This window comes from Pelecanus crispus, chromosome 8 (genome assembly GCF_030463565.1).
Source record: "Pelecanus crispus isolate bPelCri1 chromosome 8, bPelCri1.pri, whole genome shotgun sequence".
Lineage (NCBI taxonomy): Eukaryota > Metazoa > Chordata > Aves > Pelecaniformes > Pelecanidae > Pelecanus > Pelecanus crispus.
In genome coordinates this window covers 6,846,984-6,867,804 of record NC_134650.1, presented here as the reverse complement: position 1 = coordinate 6,867,804, position 20,821 = coordinate 6,846,984, and the positions used below count along the sequence as shown (strand labels likewise).

General features: G+C 53.5%; 1 protein-coding gene across 1 annotated transcript in view; it reads left to right on the top strand.

Moving 5' to 3' along the window:
- The window catches only part of FLT4 (fms related receptor tyrosine kinase 4), a 56,447-nt gene that overhangs the window by 20,975 nt on the left and 14,651 nt on the right, over nucleotides 1-20,821 (top strand). Inside the window, exons 2-11 of the mRNA XM_075715042.1 lie at nucleotides 1,115-1,211; nucleotides 7,616-7,890; nucleotides 12,043-12,155; nucleotides 13,042-13,204; nucleotides 13,443-13,582; nucleotides 14,288-14,456; nucleotides 15,223-15,340; nucleotides 15,975-16,126; nucleotides 16,845-17,007; nucleotides 18,839-18,977. Coding sequence (XP_075571157.1) covers nucleotides 1,115-1,211; nucleotides 7,616-7,890; nucleotides 12,043-12,155; nucleotides 13,042-13,204; nucleotides 13,443-13,582; nucleotides 14,288-14,456; nucleotides 15,223-15,340; nucleotides 15,975-16,126; nucleotides 16,845-17,007; nucleotides 18,839-18,977 — 1,529 coding nt within the window. The remainder of the gene's footprint in view (nucleotides 1-1,114; nucleotides 1,212-7,615; nucleotides 7,891-12,042; nucleotides 12,156-13,041; nucleotides 13,205-13,442; nucleotides 13,583-14,287; nucleotides 14,457-15,222; nucleotides 15,341-15,974; nucleotides 16,127-16,844; nucleotides 17,008-18,838; nucleotides 18,978-20,821) is intronic.

The following is a 20,821-nucleotide window of genomic DNA, read 5'->3' as shown; positions in this document are numbered from 1 at the left end:
TGGAACACCACGTCCTCGAGACCTCTCCCTCCGTGCCAGATATCTCTGATACATGGGTTTGCACAGACATGCACAGAATGCGGCTGCAAAAACCTCACGTTTCTGCAGAAAACTGAGCTAGCAACATATTTTTGCCTTCTTTTTTTCCTTAGCATTTAGCATCTACCTGAGTCACAGCTTCACATTTCACAACTTTTTTTTTTCTTCTATTTCTAGTTAGTTTGTCTGCTTGTTTTTGCAGTCACCGAGACTTTTCTTTTGAATTATCTCATGTCTCCAGAAGCTGAAGTTTTAAGATAAAGATCACAAAGTAATGACAGTCAGCAACACCGTGCTAATGAAAAACAACGGGTACATCTCTGACGGTAACCGGTACTTCGAGATGTTTTGTCCATGAGGATCACTTAGGGTGCACGTCTGGCATACCGGAGGTGCAAGCACACAAGAAGTGGGACTCTCCCAGACAAAAGCTGGGAGAAGTGCATGATAATGTGTTTAACTGCCCCTCCTTGAGCCTGGATAATTTCACTTCTGGAATGCCTGCCCGGCTGTGGTGCAGGGAACGGGGCTGCTGTAATCCCAAAGGTTTGGTCCTGTTCAGGTGACTGCCTGTACCCGAGAGTGCCTGGCAAGAGAAGGCCATTCAGTGAATGCCTGCTGGCTCCTGAGAGCACCTCTGTACAAATGCAAGAGTTTTGCATTTGTGGTATCTGGGCAGATGGGTTTTTATTCCTTGATTACAGCAAACTACATGTGTATAGAAAAATCTCCAGCCAGACTCCCTCTGGTTATCAGATAAGATCATTTCAGAGCAGTAGTCCAAGTGAGCTCAATCTCAGTCACTTGGTGAGGAATGGCCACACCTGGATTCCCTGATTTCTGGTCTTTTCTTTTCTTTTTCTGGCCCTCATCTGTGCTTGTCTGTCTGTCTGAGCCCAGGGGTTCTCTGGGTCTAGCCCTAGAGCCATTGCTGAGGAGCAGACTCCTATGAGATGTTTCCTTCAAGAGGCTTTGCCCCTCTCCGGGCTCGTGATGCCAAGCTAGCTGCTGCCCACAGCGGTGGGTCCAGAGTAGCAGATGTCTGCATCATCCCCTCTCTCCTTTCTCCCCACAGATCTGGTGAGCAGCTATTCTATGACCCCCCCCACTCTTAGCATCACCGAGGAGGAACACGTCATCAACGCCAAGGATACGCTGACCATCACCTGCAGGTAAGGCACACGGCTCTGCCTAGACTGCTCTTACCTGGTAAGTGTTGGAGGACCAGGCAAGGAGAGCCCACCAGGGACACCTTGGCTGCGGTACACCTGCAAATTAGCACGTCTGACTGGAAATCTGCCACATTCAGCAAGTGTGAATTCATCTAATTAATTAATTGAAAAAGAAGCTGAAGACATCTCAGTGGAGATGGCGATAACCTCTGCTGTAGTCTTGGAGGCAAAAGGAAGACAGAGAAACATTTGCGTGATCTGATAGCTTCCTTGTAAGCTCTTTAGGGAAACTGGCCTTCCTAACTCTCCTTGTCTTTCTCTGACGTTGCTTATTCTCATCTCATCAGGGGCTGCTAGGGTTGTAGTTCTGGTTTCGAAATCTGGCAGGTCATTTTGGGGGATGTTGAGAAAGATCCATGGGAGAAGGCAAAGCTGCACTTAGTGGTGGCTGTGAGAGGCTTCCAGCTTTTCTAGGAAGCTGGGATTTAATGCTCTGCCTTGTACATGTGGGGGTGAAGAGAAGCCCCGGCCAGGCCAGGTGAATAATTCTGTGAGAGGAGCTGGAGAATCTCTGGTCATTTTGGAGACTGTGGCTCTGAGACGGTGACGTGCCTGAGCTGATTTGTCCCATGCTGGGACATTTGGCTGTACATGTTCTCAGCACTACCCCTATCTTGGACAGGAAAAAAAAAAAAAGTGGGACAATTGACCAAGGTCAATTTTCCTGACAAAGCTGGAGTTTCCCTTCAGCAGCTGAAAGCAGATCCATGCTTGGGATCTGAGTGCTAGGGCCCACTGGGGATATAAATTCAGCGTGAGCCTCAAATGGGTGTTCCTCGGTGTTATATATAACCATGGAGCAATTACTGCAAACACTTGGCTGGCATTGTGTTCATGTCTTGTCACAAACATATTTAACTTTTCCTGGAACAGATGGCATTGCTTTTACTTTGTGAATCAGTTCATAGCCAGGGGATAGGGACAGAGCAGAGATTGTTGATGGCCGTACTGAACTGATTTCACTCGGTCTGGGAAGCTAAGCGGTTGTGAGTTTGTTCATATGGTGACCTGAGGAGCCATGGTGTGTGCTAGGTTGTAGGAAACGCATGAGTTGGAGAACTGTGGTCAGCTGCTGTGGGGGGCATAGAGGAAGATGGAGGAGTCTGGGGGCTCCAGTGCTCTGCCATGGCAGTTCTCTCCACAGGGGGACACAGGAGCTGACACTTTCTGTTGAAACCTTGGAAGAGGGGAGATGCAGTGTTGTTATTCCAAATGAGCTTATAATCAGGCCAGCCCCTTCCTCAGCAGTGGCCCAGGGAGGGATGCAGAAAGTGGTTTCAAGAGCTTTGGAGAGGTGTGCACTGCCAGTGCCCACAGCGAGCCCTGCGCAGGCACCCCAAGGACTCTGCATCCGACAACACTGCAGCTGTAGCCCAGAATCCGGGGCTGGCTGCTGTGGGACTTCTCCCATGCTGCCACTTCCCCTTCCCTGGGTGATTGCTATGGGGCAGGGTGCCTGAGAGTGCTACATGCGATGGAAGAGACCAGCATTCTTGCAGCAGCTTAAGGCAGGGGAGCTGATAGGTAACTGGGACATGTAGAGACAGCCCTGTATTGCTTGCAGATTGAGCCAAGGCTAAAGGACATACTGAAGTTAGAGGTGTGGTTAAAGAAAGTGTGTTCTGCAGTCAAGCATGAACATACCTGTTTAGCACCATGAAGCGGAAAGCCTTTCTTTTCTGGTAACCCTCCTGGACTGGGAAGGACAAGATTGCCCTTTTCTTGTGCACTTGTTAGGTATCGATTAGTATGAAGGAAAATCACATGAAGTGGAAAAAAATCTTATTTCCAGAGCAGACACTGCATGGCCTGCCCTTACAGGGAGCATCGTACATGCTACAGAGTCTCTCCAAGAGGCAGCAAGCTCCCTGTTCCCTGCTGCAGTGCCAAGGCTCATCTTTCAGGCTCACTATGCGGTATCCATACAGCGTGCTGGCATGAGACACAGCTGAGATAAGGAACATCCCTATCCCTGGCTCCCAGGTGCTGTGCAAGACTGAACTGGCCAGCGGAAGAGCAGCAGGACCCTCTGTTCATGTGCTCCATGGCTGCTCCCCGCCTCTGCATCCTGCTATCCTAGATGTGCTCCTCCGGGATTGTGCAGTGTCCTTCACACCATCCACAGGTAGACAAGTCTCAGCATCTCCTGCATGGCTCAGAGGTTCCCATTCTCCCTCTGAGCTCTCAAGCCTGTGTTTGTCTAATGTCTTGAGGAAAGGATTTTGACTGTGGGACACTATTACTTCATTTGAATGAAAAGTAAATCTTTCCTGGTCCCTGGATCTCTAATTACTCCCAGCTGCTTGTCCAACCTCTTCTCTGGACCATGGCCCACCCTGCAAAGACCTGGCTTGTGTTAATGGGAGCTGAAGGGAAAAACATGCAGACCACCAAGAGAACAGGCAAAGGAGAGGGTGATGGGGCAGGGTAGGGCAGAAACAAATACAAAATCAAATCCAGGATCCAGGGATTCCCTGCTGAGCATCGTGTTGGAGGTGGCTTCAGTTTGACCCTGATCTTCCCTTGAGGACAATGTCCTCTGGCTGCTCTTTGAGCTGCCCTGGAGCCAGGAGTCCATACTTGAAGCAATGCTGCAGCAGAAAGCTGAGCTCAAAACCCACCGCATGAGACTCCCTGGAGACCTTTCAAGCTTCACCCACCGAGCTTGAGAGTCCCACAGCCAGCTGCGCTCTCAGGCTGCCTTGCAGCAGCCTGGATCTCACACACCCGCAGTTCTGCAGCCCCGCTCCTGCTCCGCAGCCCACCGAGCCTCATCGGTGACCAGAGTCCATGCCAGGGGATGGGCGTGGGATAAGTGATGCCTCTGGAGCTGGGCATGCTTAACAGAGACCCAAACACACAGCACACCCGCAAGGAGCGACCAGATGCTGGGGTTCTGCTTTTGCAAATGGCGTCGCATACAGGCACATTCCCCCCGTCACCCAGTGCAATGCACCCTTGAGAGGTCCAGACAGAGCGAGGGGCCAGTTTAGGAGCATTCCCCAAAATACAGATCATGCCAGGGCTGGATGAGAGCCCCAGTGATGTTTTGATCTAAGCATGTGGCAGAGAAGGGCAAAGGGGCCGATGCCCACATGGACAGTGCATCTTTTATTAGCTTCCATCCCAAGAAGGAAGGAAAGAATATTGTGAATCTCTGCATTCATGCCCTCGGCAGCCTGTGCTGGGGGAAAGGAGAGAGCTTCTGCTGTTCCAGCTCATGAATATTGGAGCAGAGCCCACAGGAGCCAGCTGCACAACAGCAGAAACCTCCGGAGGGATCGACTTGGTCCTGGCTGTGCCAGCCTGGCCCCAGCCATCCCATCCCATCCTGCAGGTGCTGGCCAGTCAGGTGGAGAGGGCGCGTCACCCAGCAGTGGTATTTAGAAAAAGAAGGGCAAGGTTGTCTTTTGCTGCCCAGTGGCTTGTTAATAGAGCTGACTCGCAGATGCTTGCGGATGTACAAACCCTGCTCTGGCAGAGAGGAAGTATTTGACCCTGGAGCCCTCTTGGCTCCCGTGGAGGAAATGAGCACTGCGGCAGGGCTGAAGGAGCCCGAGGACAAGGCAGTGCCCCGCCATGGCTGCTCCAGAGCAGTGTCCGGGGACACACAACACCTGCTGCTCTTTCCTACACGTGTGACTGCTGTGAACATCCTCTGTGGTGCTGAGGAGGGATCTGTCTTATCCCAGCTAAGCCACAAAGCCACAGCCAGCTTTGCCCGTCATACCACTCTTGGGAGCTTCAAAGAGGATTGAAGAAAAGTGGTGCCAATTGCAGCGTCTCCCTTGAAGAGCATCTGTCCTGAAAAGACTTAGGGAAACAGCTGTGGAGAAGCCTACGGTGCTTCTGTTTCCAGCTGGCATCAGCAGGCTCCATCGCCTAGAGGCACATTATCACAGAACTGAAAGAAAACAACTTGGGAACAAATCTTCGAAAGTGACAGATAGGAGGGAGGGAACCATCCAAAACTGCTGCCTGAACCTTTCCCCAAATGCAGAAGAGGGTAGATTCAGAAATAAACCCAAATGACTCTGGTCTGCCCTCATCCCTGCCGCCTTCTGGTCCTCTTAACCCACCAGTGACGCTAATTTGGGCTCACACTAATGCCTCCACCTCCTGTGTCCCCACTGAATCTGGTCGAGCAGCACATGATGCAAGGAATGACTTAGTTTAGAGCTGCCCGCAGGCTGGTCAGCAGGTCTGTTTGTACTGGCCCATCCGTGTTTATATAAATATGTGTCACTCAGCTACTGCTAGCCTTGATGGTTAATAAAACAAGTGGATCTGATAATGCGTGAAAATCCCAGTGGGTAAACAAACAGAAAGCGGAAACGCTGGAGACTTGTACAATTACCCTGCTCCACGTGGAGTGCCAAAAATGCCTGCGCAAATGCAAAGGGCTTTGGGGTTCCTTTGCGCAGTCGGGGTCTGAAGCTCTCGGCTCCGGGTTGAGAGCGGAGTCAGCCTCACGGTCTGTGCCCAGTGCAGCAGAGCAATGGGCACGGCAGAGGCCACTGAGTGTTACTGGTCTGGTGATCAGATTTACTATTACTTTTCCTTGTGCATGCATAGGATGGGAAAAACTCAAAATTCAAGTGTTTTATTTTTATTGAAGTGTTCGTGAGACTCTGATCCTTTGGAAAAGCCTGCCGTGATTCATGGATACAAGCTGCTGGAGCTGTGCTTCCAGTCCTGCCTCAGGCCGTGATGGCATTTTTAGTGAATGCAGAAGTTTGAGCTGGGTCAGAGGGGCTGCATGGCTGTCCCCAGGGGCATGGCACTGCCTCCAGAGCCCTTGTGCTTGGTGACACGGGGAGAGTGCAGCACACTGTCTCCGAACTCATCTGCAGTGAGCTGGGCAGCGGAATCTGGAAGAGAGCAAAGTCTGCAGGAAGACAAATCAGCTCCGAAGACAAACACAAAGGGGCAGGTCTTTCCCCCACGCTCAGACAGAAATCCTGTCCTCAGTGCGTCTGAGCCATTGTGCCCTCGGATGGCACCTTATCTCGCTTCCTCCTTGCTGTCCCTTGCTGTCTGGATCCAGCTATTGGTGACGGTCATGGTCTGGCTGCGCTTAAAAGCATCTGCCCGCAAAGCTGCCCTGGCAGAGGAGCCGCGTGTGCCAACACGCCTATTCCCAACTTGCATAATAGATGAACCCAGTTTCCCCTGACAGAGCAAACGGTGCTGACAAAAGTCCATTTTTACCCCCACAGCTGTCTCTTGCGATGTCTTCTTTTCTCCCATTTGTTTTTTTTGCACATTCTTAAGTGACTCTCAGCTACACTGGCGAACTTTCAAGTGGGGACTAGGCCTTCCTCTGAAAAGGGCTCTGATTTCACAGAAGGAAACTTCCAGCATGGAATAAAAGCTTGTTTTGTTTGTAGTAAACAAGCACAAGCTATAGCGGCGCATGCGTGTGCGTACACATGCATATGCAAGCCTCCCGCTCTGCAGATCCTCGGCTATATATAAATACACACGTGCATGCTCTGTCTGGGGGTTTCTTGCAGTTCCTGGACTTTTCCGGTTGTCTTTGGGCCACTGGTGAACAGGCTCTGTGGTCGTGCCCTTGGAGGGGTGTCTGTAGCTCCGTGTCTCTGCAGAGGTGGGAAGAGGCGGCAGCCCTGGGCCAGCCGGGGGCTTGGGGGGGTCAGAGGGGCTGCAGGGTGCTGTGCAGAGCAAGGAACCCCCTCCCACAGCAGTGGGGAAGGAGACAGCTGGCAGCTGGACAGAAGGCGGTCAGCTGAGCCTCCCCTTGTTTTCTTCTCGCTGTCTTTTATCCCTGACTCCCTCCTGCTTTTCTCTTTTCTTGTTTTCTTTCCAGTCTGCTCTCCTTCCCTCATTCTCCTTCCCACTCCATTCATCAGACCACGAGCCCCAGCCAGCAGCTGCGCTGAGCCAAGGGAACTCAACACATCCATGTGTTTTCTTAATAGCTCTGGACCCTTTTAATAATGAGAGGGAATAGAGAATAAATGGAGCCTTTCCCTCAGGGCCCTATATGGCTCCCTGTCTTGGCATCAATACCAGTAGGACAAAGTCATGGGAGGGGGAGACCTGCTTGTGAGTGGGCCGATACCTTACAGCCTGGCATGGCTGGAGAGGTGGCCCAGGGAAGGGAACGAGCCTGTGCTTGCCCAGGGATTAGTAAAGCTGCTTGCCATCTCCTCGAGCCTGTTGTTCTCCTTGGAGGATGGCCATTCCTCCATGCCGCAGCCCGAGAGCTGTGGCTAGCTGGGCCACGTGCAGATGTGCGCAGAGCCGCACCGGGCAGTTAAATCCCCACCGCGTTTGCCCTGCTCGGCCCAAAGCTAACTCTCGTCTTTGCCCATGTCCAGAGGCCAGCACCCCTTGGAGTGGTCGTGGCCCGGGGGCAAGGTGGACCCTGCTGGGAAGGAGAAGGAGACCGAGTTCGTGGCCTCAGCGGCTCCCAGCGGCGGCCGGGCAATCCGAGAGGAAGACTGCGAGGGGACTGGCACGAAGCCATACTGCAAAGTCCTGGTGCTGACGGAGACCCAGGCAAACGACACGGGTTACTACCGCTGCTATTACAAGTACATTGATGCCAAAATCGAGGGCACCACAGCAGTCAGCGTCTACGTGTTTGTGAGAGGTAAGAGCCATCCAGCAACGTGCGCCTTCAGGCTCGGGCAGCTCAGGGGCAGCCCAAGCACCAGCGCAATATCAGAAAGATTAAAAAGCCCGACATGCCCCCCGGCCTCCCAGGGCAGAGCATGGCTGCTGCAGGCTCAGGGAGGGGGGCAAGGCTGGCTCCCTGCACTTCGAAGGAACCAATATCCGTCCACTTCTGGGGGATGGCGGCAGCGCCTGGGATTCAATTACGTCCCGGCCTGGGGGCATTGCTCCAGCCGGGCTGGAATGCAGGAATTTAAGGAGTGAGAGCCGGGCCTCAGAGATGCTCCACTGCTAAAAAAACCACAAGAGTTAGCTTCTGGGCAGCTGGGGGCTCTCTGAGATGCTAGCAGCTAGGGATGATAATGTTTTGTAAAGCTGAGACTGAGAGAGGGAGAGGAGGAGTGGTACAAAAATGCCACGTGCAGCCTCCTCCTGTCCCCAGGCTGGATGCCCTGGAGCCGCTCCACCATGGCAGACCCAGATGCTCCTCTCCACACAGTCTGTGCAGGGGCTGCCCACGCAGGCAGGGTTTTAAGACGTTTTGGAGGAAGAGGGCAGTCCACCAGGCTTGGAGCTGGAACCTCAGCTCAGCAAGTAGCTGCGGGGCCAATACTCAGCTTCTCCATGCCCCAGGGGCTCCTCCTCTGCTGTCTCCCCCACTGCTCGCAGCACGCTCCAGCAAGATAAACGAGCGCTGTCCCCTGGAAACAGTTGGCTGAGCTATTTCTCTTTCCGCCCCCATTTATTAGTTGGTGCAGTTGTCACGAGCCAAGCGGGTCATGACATTACAAGATGCATTTTTCAGAAGTCCCAGGGCAAAGCCAAATTTGCCTCTGCAACTATGCAGAGAAAAATGCAGGGACAAATCAGAAAAGCTGGGCAGCTGCTGGAGAGGAACTGGGGTCTGTTTGGGCAATTGCCTCCTCTTCCCGTGGGCTCTGCTGCCCATCCTAAAACAGGACAGAGCTTCTCTGGATCCCAGATGTGTTGGAAAGGGGTGTTCATTCTGGGGTGTTGTATCGGGATGGAGGCAGAGAGCTTCTTACATATGCTGAAAATAAGTACAACCTAACAGGCTTATATGCAGGGAATGCATTTGCAAGAGCCTGATTTTCCATGTGATCCAGCAAATGCCACTTCTGTTGCCCCCTTGTCCACCTTCTCTCACCTCCAGCCTCAGCTGCAGCTCAGTAATGGCTCTCCTGTTTACCAGAGAGCAGCAAGTGTGCACGTGCTGTGTAGCTTAGGCGCAATAAATCCCACACTGTCAGGGCCCATGGGACTCACACTGCCTGTGGACAGCGTGTGTGCAATAGATCCAGCCAACACCTCGCAGTCTTGCTGTGCACATGGCTGGCTACACAGCACACGTTCATACGCATTCCAATCAGACTGTGCCCTGTTATGGCTATCAAACATCCAGGAAACCTCAGAATCTGCCTTTCCAGACAGGACAGGCTTTCAGGCAGGAGAAGGGACATGTCAGGAAAACCCAGGCATACGGTAACCGTAGCCATTGCAGAACATCCAGATAAAGCCCTGCCTGTTCCTGCTGAACTGGGCTGCAATGTGAAACCATCCCTCGAGAGCTTGGAAGGGCTGATGTAAGTGTCGGGGATGTTTGGAGACAGCATGATCAGACCACAGATTTATCCATCAGCCTCATTTCTCATGTTAAAAGCTTGGTGGAATTGCCAGGAACAAAATAATCTGTGCTTGGCCAGAAAAATGGGTTCTTCTGTATTTTACCTGCAGCTCAGTTCTCAAATGAACTCTCCACACATATGTCTTATTTCCCATGTGTCTGGTTAGGTGTGTATTTTATCACAGCTACAGATAGTGCTGTAAACATACAGAATGCCTCATCAGGGTGGAATAGGATATATACAGCCCCCATCTCAATAAGGCTTAGCATATATTAATGAAGAAGATGCTAAATTATTCCCATCCGACCCATTAAGACATCCTTACAGAAAATATGTGATGTGGTCAGAGGGGGAGTTAGTGCATGAATCACAAGCTCATTGGCAGCAGGACCAGCCCAGTAAATCAGTTAGTTCTTGGCTGCCATCTGAGCTTGGAGGGGACCTCACAGTCTCCTACCTCTGGCAGTTGTGCACCTCCTCCCTCTCACATGCCCAGGGCTCGGGAGGAAAATGAGGAACATGTCCACACTCGGAAACAAATCTGTGATTTCAGAAGACAGCAATCCTGTGGCAGCACAAAACCCCAGGAAATGAAGATAAGAATTCTCTGGGCAATCCGTATTTTTATAAGAGCTGACCAACATGTTTCCTGTGCATGGCTTGTTTCACCTAAGCTGTAGAAGAAAATGCTTCACCCAGAGTAGGTCTTTGTGGCATGACTGAAGCAACAGCTTTTTAGGTCAAAAATGAAAGGAATTCCCTTATTCACTTAACAGTGGGAGCACTGGGTTGGATTGGGTTGGGCCCAATGTGATTTGAACAGCAGGATCCCCAAATGGGGGTCATTACCAAATTCATCTTTGACTTGTCATTTTAGACGGGCAGCTATAGTGGTGGGGTAGCAGACGGAAAGAGTCTAAAGTTGGACAAACATATGTCCTCATGCTACAGTCCCTTGAAAGCAATGGTTTAGCTGCAATCCAGGTGAATAAAGAGTAACTTTTAAGGCCACTGGGACCATTTGGTTTGATTCCAGCATACCAGAAGCCATAAAATCTCCCCTAGCAGGTCCCTGGCAGCCCCACATCTCCCAGATGGGACCCACCACCTTCTCGTGGAGCCCCCTTCACCCAGGGAACAATTTCCATGAACAAAGCCAGTCATGACGATGTGCTGGGTGGACGTTTCCTGAGACATGACTCTTACAGAGGAAAGATGCTGGCAACACCAGGCATCGGAGACACTAGGGACCAGTCTCTATTCAGATCATCCTGTGAGGCATGTGTCCCTGTGGAAATGGGCAGGCAGGGGATTTCTTCTACAGAAGAAATTATTTCTTCTACAGAAGAAATTCTTCTACAGAAGAAATTATCTATCAGTGAGGCACTACTGCCAGAGGACACCAAGCAGCCACGGTGGAAGGGAGTTGATGGCAGCGTATGAGGCACTGCGAGACAAACTTCACCTTCCTACCCTCTGGCCAGCCATGCCTTGGGGTACAAGTGTATTTTGCATCTTGGTCTCACCAGCTCTTCCCAGTGTATCTGAGAAAGAACCAGAAATGGGGTCCATGCTGCCCTGTCAGCTTGCCATCTCTTTGGGATCAGATTGGTCTTTTGTGTCTGGACGGTGCCTGGCATGATGGGTCAGGGCCACAACACATCTCCTTTATACGCTGCCATCAACTCCCTTCCACCGTGGAGCCCTGCTCGGGCTTTTCTTGTTTGACACAGGCAACGCACTGAGCAGGATGGGGCAGCCCCTTCTGCAAACACTTTGCTTCTTGGTGCTAGCTCCACAGGGACTTTAGTGTAACGCCCCGGCCTTGCTAAGTTATTTCACTGATTAATTTTGGGTGGTTTTGCTGTTCCTGTCAATATTTGTGCTTGCAGCAGTTGGGAGGCAATGGGGTGGCAGCCCTGGAAAGCTCAGCTCATCTGTTTATCTGCCGGCCGGGATGGCTGCAGGATGACATCTGCATACCATTCCGCTGCGGATCACTTCCTCGCCCTGGAAGGTCGCGCTGCCTGCCGCTGCACCAGGGCGGCACAGCCCCACACCGTCCCTGACGTGGGGCCATGCGCAGTCACCAGCTGGGCAGGCGCTGAGCCCAGGACGAGACATGCCGGTTTCACAAAGAGTCAAACCCAGGCAGAGACCCTGAGGGGGTCAGGAAAGGGGAGGTCATTTCCAGCACTGCCCAAATGTCACACAAGTGCCGCTCCACCGGTACGGTGCTGGGTGCGGAGGAGCCGGCTGGCCCAGGCACCCGCCTAAGCTGCTCCCTTTGCATTCCTGAGCTCCAGGTGTCTCCTCTGACTGTTGTACATTGCAGATGAGGCCATCCAGCTCAACACCACTCCCTCTGGCAAGCTCATGCTGTGTTAAAGAAAGCCAGAAAGCCTCCTTTTCTTCTGGTTTGTCCCTCTTCCCAGTTCTTTTCTTGCCTCTGTTTAGTTGTTCTCCTTATATCTTTTCTTCAGATTTTGAACAGCCATTTATCAACAAGCCAGAGACCCTCCTCATCAGCAAGAAAGAGAACACTTGGGTACCGTGCCTCGTGTCCATCCCAGATCTTAACGTCACACTGACATTGGTGAGAGCTTGGCCAGTGGGAGACTCTGGACCGAAATGTATTGCATTTGTTCTGCATTTGTAATTGCCTGAGTGGAAGTGGGACAGGCACTGCCAGGAATGGAAAATGCATGGGATACATTTTCCATGGAAAGTACAAGCCACTGGCTTCCTTGTTTTATTTGCTGGTTGAAGCTGTGCTGTCCAGTTCCCTTGGGCAGACCCCACGGGTTTCCTGCCAACCTTGCTTCTCTTCCCTGGAGCTCTATGAAACAAAACAAGACTTTGTTTTAATCCCATTTCCCCACAGCATCCCCTCTTTGCTCTGGTCTGTGTGATCTACAAACCACCTAGGTGGCGGGCAACCCCACAAGGGAGGAGGCTGCAGCCCTGGGGCTGATGCTTAAAACAACTCTGTTATCAGTTTGCTTGTGCTTTTTTTTTTTTTTTTTTTTTTTTACAATGCAAATACATCCTTCCAGGATGAGTGTTACTATTGTACAAAGGCCTCCAGGGACACTCTGGGGGCCAGGGGCCTTTCCCTTGCCCAGGAAGGACACTACCCAAGGTCAGCACTCATCCCAGTGAAGCTGATGTTTGGGACACCAGCATCAATTTCCTTAGCTATCTCTATAAGTTTCCATTCCTGGAAATCTCTGGCCCACTCTACAGATGGGGAGGCTTGTGGTGCAGGATACGGCTGCTCGACTGCTTGGGGTATAGGGGAGGCCGCAATTCCTAGATGACAAACACTCAGGGGGAGAGGGCGGGAGGCCAGCACAGCATGATGCTGCATCGTTTCTTCCCACAAAAGGGATGTGTTAGCCAGCACAAAGCTTGGAAGGGGTGGGGTGGGTGGGAACGTTGTTACCCTCTTATTTCAGTTGGCAAAATGTTGATTTTTCCAGCAAAATTCCCTCATCCACCCTGATGGGAAAAGCACTTTCTGGGACAACAAGAAGGGGGTGCAGGTACCCACACACTTGATCAGGGACTCCTTGTTCGTCCAGTGTGAGACTGTCATTGACAAGAAGGTCTTCAAATCCAATTTCTTCATCATCCATATAGCAGGTGAAGATTTGGGAAGGTGCAGGGGGGCAGTCTGTATGGCTCTGAAGTCCATCAGTGTGGGTTATGGGGTTGTTATGGTCCTCTCTAGCTACACAGACTCTGCATGGTGCTTATACCTCCTCTGCTGTGTGCCAGAGATACACCAAGCAGCAGGAGGTCATACCCAAGCCTCCTGTAACTACAGAGTCTGAGTCAAAGAGTTAATAGATCAGAAATGTCTTTTTGTCTTCCGCATCAGGGAGCGAGCTGTACGACATCCAGCTGTACCCCAAGAAAGCCATGGAGCTGCTAGTAGGAGAGAAGCTGGTCTTGAACTGCACAGTGTGGGCCGAGTTCAACTCCGGTGTCCGCTTCCAGTGGACTTACCCTGGCAAGCAGGTACCAGCAAACAGCGGCTCCCCACTGAACCACTTCCCTTTGAGTCGTCCTCTCCTGCCCCTTCACTGTTCTCCTTGGCATCACTGGCAGGGCCAGTGATCCTAACCGTGCTGTGCTCTGGACATCTCAGTCAAGAGTGCTTTCCCATTTTTCTCTCCTGCAGCAGAAGGCAGGCAGAGGGAAAACCCCTTTTCCTGGCAGAAAGCACCCTCCTTGCCGAGGTGTTATTGCTCTGGGGCTCTCCTGGGCAAACACTGGCTTCACTTCCACCAGTGCAAATCCAGAGCAAATATTGTTGGCTTAAAAGGAGCTATTCTAGTCAGACAGCCCTGGTTACCGAGATCCTGTGAGGGGGTCCCTTCCCACTGTGTTTTCCCCCTGTTGTAGCCTCTGGCTCTTGTGAACAGTGAGCCAGAGGAGTCCCCTGCGGGCATCATTCTGTTTACGTACCTATAGGGCTCCCAGCCTGGTTTACTGGGCTGCAGATCAGAGCAAAACCTGTGCTAAACTCTGAGCCCAGCCTCAGGCACTCAGTCATGCAGGGCTCGTTGCCTTTCCATCCCTGAGGATGGCAGTCAGTGGTGGAGACACCTGTCCAGGGAGAGGCAAGCACTGGGCAGCAAGAAGCACAGATGTGAGGAGCCCATCTGCACAGCCCCATCCCGCTGATGTCTTTCATCCCCTTCTCTCTGTCATCTCCCGCAGACGCAGAGGGCAGTGATGGAGCCTGAGCGCCGGTCCCTGCAGACACACACGGAGCTCTCCAATATCCTGACCCTCCACAACGTCAGCCAGCAGGACCTGGGCAGGTACACGTGCACCGCCACCAACGGCGCCCAGATGCTGGAGGAGAGCACCGACGTCATCGTGCACGGTACGGCGCCTTCCACTCCCTCGCAGAGCCACAGCCAGAGCCGAGCTGCAAGCAGAGCAATCCCCAGACTGCTTAGGCAGCGCTTGGCCCAAGGCTCAGTAGAGGGGCTCCCGCACCTCCATCCCACTCTGCTTTAGTGAGACCCAGCCTTCCTCCAGTCCCTCAGCCCTTCTGCGCCCCAGCACCACACTGGGAGCACAATCACATTCAGCAAGGTGCCAAGATGACGAGAGAGAGATGCAAACACCAAATTGGCCCAAATGCTAGTGGGGTGGCAGGACACACAGGTCTCGTGGCCCTGCGGCAGATGTGGCATGGCTGGTCTGGGCAGCACCCAGCTGCGGGTGCACAGGGCACCGTCAGCACTGGGCAACTGTCTCCTGTCAGCAGAAATTCACAGGGCAGCACAGCCTCCCTGCATCCCCGATGGCTCCCAGCAGTGAGGCAGAGGCTGCCGAAGTTGCAGCGCTGTGCTGGCCTGCCCGGCCCTGCCTGGCACCCACTCCCTTCTGCTCCAGGGAGGGGGCCCTGCTGCGAACAGGGATGTGGAAGAGGGGTTGGGGGTTGTATGGGCAGACGAGACAATAGTGGATTTTGGTTATTTTGACTTCATCGTTGCAGAGAAGTAGTCGTTTTCAAATGCACTGCCACAACACCCCACCTGTCCTTGGTCCTCACTGTCGGGCCCTGGGGAGAGCAGCAGAGCTTGGTGACAACCTGTGCCTTTATGCTCTCCTCTCCTCCATGCTCACCTTTTTTCTTGCAGAAAAGCCCTTCATCAACGTGGAGTGGAGGAAGGGCCCGGTGATAGAAGCCACTGCGGGAGATGAAGCCGTGAAGCTGCCAGTGAAAGTCGTGGCTTACCCCCCACCAGACTTCCAGTGGTAACGCACCTTTCTTAGCCTGAGCCACCTTCTCCTCTCCTCCTTCCCTCTGCCAAGTAGGGAAGCCTACCCTGGCCTCCTTGCTAAGTCCCTCTGTGGCCAAGATTGTCCCAGATGTCACTTTTTTCCACCCATGGGGGTCATTTCTCCCACCTTCCCTGGCTCTCAGCTGCACAGCTTGGGATGGGAGGAGGTGAGGTCTGGGGGAGAAGCAGCAAAGGTCCTGGTCTGGCTTGGCAGCTCTGCACTGTCTGGAGGGGACAAGTGGAGCTCCCACAGGAGCTGCCCCTCTCACTGTCCTGCAGTGGGGATCACGGCTGCCCAGAAGAGCAAGAGAGTGGCCAGGTTGTGCACCGCATCGTGCTGCACTTCCACCAGAGCTGGCTGGGAGCTTTGCAGCGGCACACTGCTCAGGGCAGAGCTACAGTGTCCCCAACCCCACACGCATCCACACAAGACAATGCGCAGACCTGTAACTCAGGCCCAGGGAAAGCCCAGGGGTATCTCCAGAGAGGTCCCCAGCGCTAGCAAGGAGCACCCTGATTGCGCTCTACTGGCGACCAGCAAACCCCTGCCCAGCTGCCACTGGGACACTTCCTCCCCATGGCTGCATTTTCTTTCTGCCTCCCTGCAGGTACAAGGACGGGAAGCTAATTCCCAAGCAATCTCAATCTTCAATGCAGATCAAGGATGTGTCAGAGCAGCACGCTGGGACATACACGCTGGTTCTGCGGAACAGGCTGGCGGGGCTGGAGAAGCGCATCAGCCTCCAGTTAATCGTCAATGGTAAGGGAGGGGGCCAGGGCTGGAGCCGGGGGGAGATTGCTGAGCCCATGGCCCCAGCCTTTGGGCTGCTCCAAGACCAAGTCCCCATTGCTGTCCTAAAGCAGTTGGTACCTACATCATCTCCTTCTCCCCCGTTGCTGAGGGATGCTCTGGTTACAGAGGCTGGTTCCTTGTGGCCTGGGCAATACGGCACAGTTTTGTTCCTGGCTCCATCACTCTGGGCAGGACATGTCATTGCTCGGGGGCCATTTCCCAACTGCAGCTGGAGGTGCTGCTGAGGGTGACCCTGACTGATGCAGACTTGAAGGCAGGGCAGCCGCAACACCCATGAAGCCTGGAGTTGGAGCAGTTCCTCTGGATGGGAAGCTCCTAGCGAGTTTTCCCCTGGCGGAAACTGGTCCCTGTCGTACAGGAACTAGATGCTAACACAAAAAGTGCTGGAAGGGCACTGCTGCTTGGAGATTTGTCTCGAGCAGGCTCTGCAGCCCTGTGCTGGGGGCTGCCAGACAGTGCTCTGAGCCCTGCAGCTCTGCAGAGGAAGGAGAAATGACATCACTTGAATCTGCCTAAGTATAACCTGCTCTGCCTTGCAGGCCTGAGCTCCCCAGGAGCTGCTCTGGGAGCCACAGTGCTTTAGTGCCTGGGGAGGGCTGTGCCTGGCCTGGGGATGCAGCGGCTAAGCCTGCGGCCGCTCACAGTATCACTCCAATCCTTGCAGTTCCTCCACGCATCCATGAGAAGGAAGCCTCTTCCCCGAGCATCTACTCCCGGAGGAGCCCCCAGGCCCTCACCTGCACGGTCTATGGCATCCCAGCACCGGAGGTGATCCAGTGGCAGTGGAGGCCGTGGATGCCCTGTCGGATGTTCTCCCGACGCAGCCTGTAAGTGCCATTTCTTCCAACACCCGTCTTACCAGGCCACTAGCATGGTGTTACGGGCTCCTTGTGACCGTGGCTGCGTCCCAGACCCCATCTTGCTTTTGCTCTCCCAGCTACAACATGGCAAGAGGACAGCACTGACTGATAGCTCAGAGCACCGTACACACACTCACCCTGTGGAGGGAAGAGTGGAGCCCACCAGAGACATTTGTGCTCCGTGTGGGAGTTTCGCCCAGCCTGGCTAGTCCCAGACACCAAGGGCTTCCACAGCTTCCCCTGCATCCTCAGCCATCTGCATCTGGCTGGGGATGTCCATGGCCCAGCCACACCTCACAGCACTTGCAATAAAACCACTGACCACTGTGCTAATGGGGAAACTGAGGCAGATTGCAGAAGAAATTGTCACAGCCCTTGGGTGAGGCCCTGAGACAGCAGCTGGGGCTCAGCCCATTCCTGCCCTAAGGTTTCTGTGGTTTTTTTGGTCCTTGATCTTCTGCTGGGTAATGATGGAAGCAAAAGTGCTCACAGGCAGGGGAGCAGAGCTGCTACATGCAGGGAGGAGAATCCAGGGAAAGCACCGGATCTCTGCCAGTTGCCGGGATGGTTTGCCAGGAGGGTGTTTGTGCAGGCAGCACCAATAGGTAGGCAGGAAGGGTGCGTGCCCACTGTCTGTGCTCTGGGAAGCTGGGGCAGCACCAGGCAGGGCTGCAGTGGCGTTTTTTAGCAGCAGTCTTGCAGGAAGAAGGAAAAGGGATGCTGGGGAGTTGTCCAGAGCAGTCAGGACGGATGACATCAGGGTGCCTGGAGGAAGCCAGGTCCCGCAGCCCTGTGCAGGCTGTTGCAGAGCCAGAGACGTCAGAGAGCTCTCCATCGCATGTGAGTGCACTGTGGCCCTGTCAGGAAGCAGAGGGGCCCATGAATTATGAGCACTGTCTCCCAAGGCCACCGTATTTCTGCCTAGCATAGCTCCAGAGGATGCAGGAGGCTTCTTTCTAGCTTCCTGTTGTTTACACAGCTCGCCAGTGTGCTTGCCCCGCCAAGCGCTCTGCCCCGCACTGCCAGCACGCACCCTTGCCACTGCTCTTGGGCACTCAGCTCCCCCCCTGCTTCCCTGTCACCGCAAGCCTTCTGCCTCCACACTTCCCACCCTGGATTTTGGGCGGATCCTCCCATCTCCCTGCCCCACCTGCATTTCAGAAGCACCCTGCACACTGCAGCATCCCAGGTCCCTGGCAGATTTGGGCACTTCTCCCCGCTCCCTGTCTCAGCCCAAAGAGGTACCGCCATGCCCCTGTGAGACACTAGCAGCATCTCTACTTGGGATGTTTTCCTGCTGGTATTTGTTTGAATCAGGGGCAGCAGGAGCACCCTTGGGTGGTGCACCATCTGCTCTCCAGGCCAGCACCCAGCCAGTCTGTGACATCCCTGACTCACAGTCCCAGCAGGGGTTTAAGGCCTTGTTGCTGAGCAAAGTGACATCAAGGACTGCCCCAGGCACATATGAACCGATTTCACCCCTGCCTTTCTCCCCCCTTAGCAGGGAAGGGTGAAACCACAGGTCTGGGGGTGAAGACACTGCCTGGGACACCAGTATCTGTTCCCTGCCTCAAATTTTCACATCTACAGATGTTTGCCTCACCAGTGATTGTGGAGCACCCTTATAAAGCACATTAGAACTGTGTAACTGAAAGACCCAGGAAATTTTGCAGAGTTAGAGGACAGGGGCATCAATTCTCAGACACAAAGCTATTTTTGCTGCCTTTTTCCCAGCTGACCTTCTTTCCATCTCTCTCCTCTTTCTCCTGCTCCTCCCCGGCTGCTGGATTAGCAATAGCAGGCACCGGGCAGCAAGGCGCCATCAACGGGACCGAATGCCCGAATGCAAGGACTGGAAAGATGTGTCGCAGCAGGACGCGGTGAACCCCATTGAGAGCATTGACACCTGGGTGGAGTTCGTGGAGGGGCGGAACAAGGTGAGGCTGTAGCCCCAAGCCCATCCCGGAGCAGGGAGCCGGAGACAGACACCCTTGGAGGGGTCCGTTGCGATCAGCCAGCAGAAGTGGCCTGGAAACAAGCCTGGCAGAGACAGATTTGGGGAGGGCTTCACACCTCTGCTTCTAAAGTAAACCATCGGCGGCCGTTCCCAGCCCTGGGGCTCCACAGTACCAGACAGCCCCAGGGCGAGGGAGAGCTGTCATCTTTGAGAAATTACCCTGCATTCAGAGAGGCTCCCGCTGGGGCTGACCGCGCAGGAGGGTTTACACTGATTGCTGTCGAATGCAGGGCACCCAGCTAGGGAGGGCATGGGGGACGTGTGCTGTGGGAGCTCCTGGGGCCATTTCTGAGCATTCCTGCTTGAGCTGTTTTGGGAGAGCCAAACCCCGCAGAGCAGTCTGGGCAGCTGGGAAGGGAGAGCAGGAGTCTGACTGACCAGGAAATTTCTGGCCTTGGGAATGTGCATGTGTGTGGCGGGGCACTTCATCCAGCTGTCCCCATCACGGTGGGGCGAGGGTGGTATGGAGATGCTGGTGTCCATCCGCTGCAGGTTTGTGAGTGAGAGCACGTGTGCCCCACAGAGCCCACTTCTCCAACACAGCGCTTCCTCTCGGGAAGGAACATCTCTCCCTCCTTGCAGTGTGTGACCTGCAAACAGCCAGACACTGCTTGCTGCCTGTTTCTTTCTGTCTCTCTGGTAGCCACAAGTGTCAGGTCTGCGCCATGACAGGGTTCCTGTTCCCGCTGGTGTCGGGCACCAGCCGCTCGCAGAGGGATGCAGAACAAACAAACGGGCCCCCGTTTCCGAAAGTCACTTCCTGTTTTCCTACACACCTCCAAAGGCACTTCCCGTCTCCTGGCCTGGCTGGGAGTTCATCACTCTGCCAAAAGGGTGGCAGGGGCAGATGCTGCTCCTCCCAGAACAGCCGAAGGGAGGAGGCAGGGATTGGTGTCCCCCAGGGAGGCGAGCAGGGGTGATGGGAGCTCCTGGGTGAGAAGCCCTTGTGTCCCCCTCCAGATATGACTCACGTCTTGGTCCCTTTTGACTTTTCCCTTTTTTCCTTATTTTCTTCCTCCTATTCCTCAGCTGTGTCCTTCTCATTCCATCTATTTGGTTGTAACTGTCCTGGAGGTCCAACTTATGTTGTACAGCCCAGGGACGTGCAAGAGCTCTGGGAGAAGGGAGCTATTCCACTTGGGTGGGATGCTATGTCCTCAAATCTGCTTTCTCTCCCTCTCCTTCTTTCTGCCTGTCTTCTCTTACCATCCTCCTCTTTTTTATTCTGTCTGGAAAGACCAGAATGAGCCATGGGTGTGCAGCGCACAGCCATGCACTGCAGACAGCAGGATGATGTCAAATCCAGAAACCCCAACTCAAACATAACAGTGCAGATGAGAAGGAAAATTCCCAAGAAACAGGAAAGGCAACACACAAAAGTGCCAGTAATAGGGTCACTTCAGCTGTACTGAATAACCCCAAGAAACGGAAAAGGCAACACACAAAAGTACTAGTAATAAGGTCACTTCAGCTGTATTGAATATGCACTGAATGAATGACTGTTCCTTCTGATTAACGCAAGCTAATACATTGCCACTTAGAACGGAAATGCTTCCCAAAGTCTATGGATGAATAATAAAGGCAAAGTAGTTTCCCTGTAGGAACATAATTTTTTTTCATTTTAAACATTGTCTTATTAGAGGGATATTTGCATGTGATTACCTTGTCATTTAAACTGGGAGGGAGGAGAAACCTGTGCTTCAAACTGCAGATCTCCTCTAAGGGGAGTGCTTGTAACACATTTGGCAGCTCACATGTGTGCAG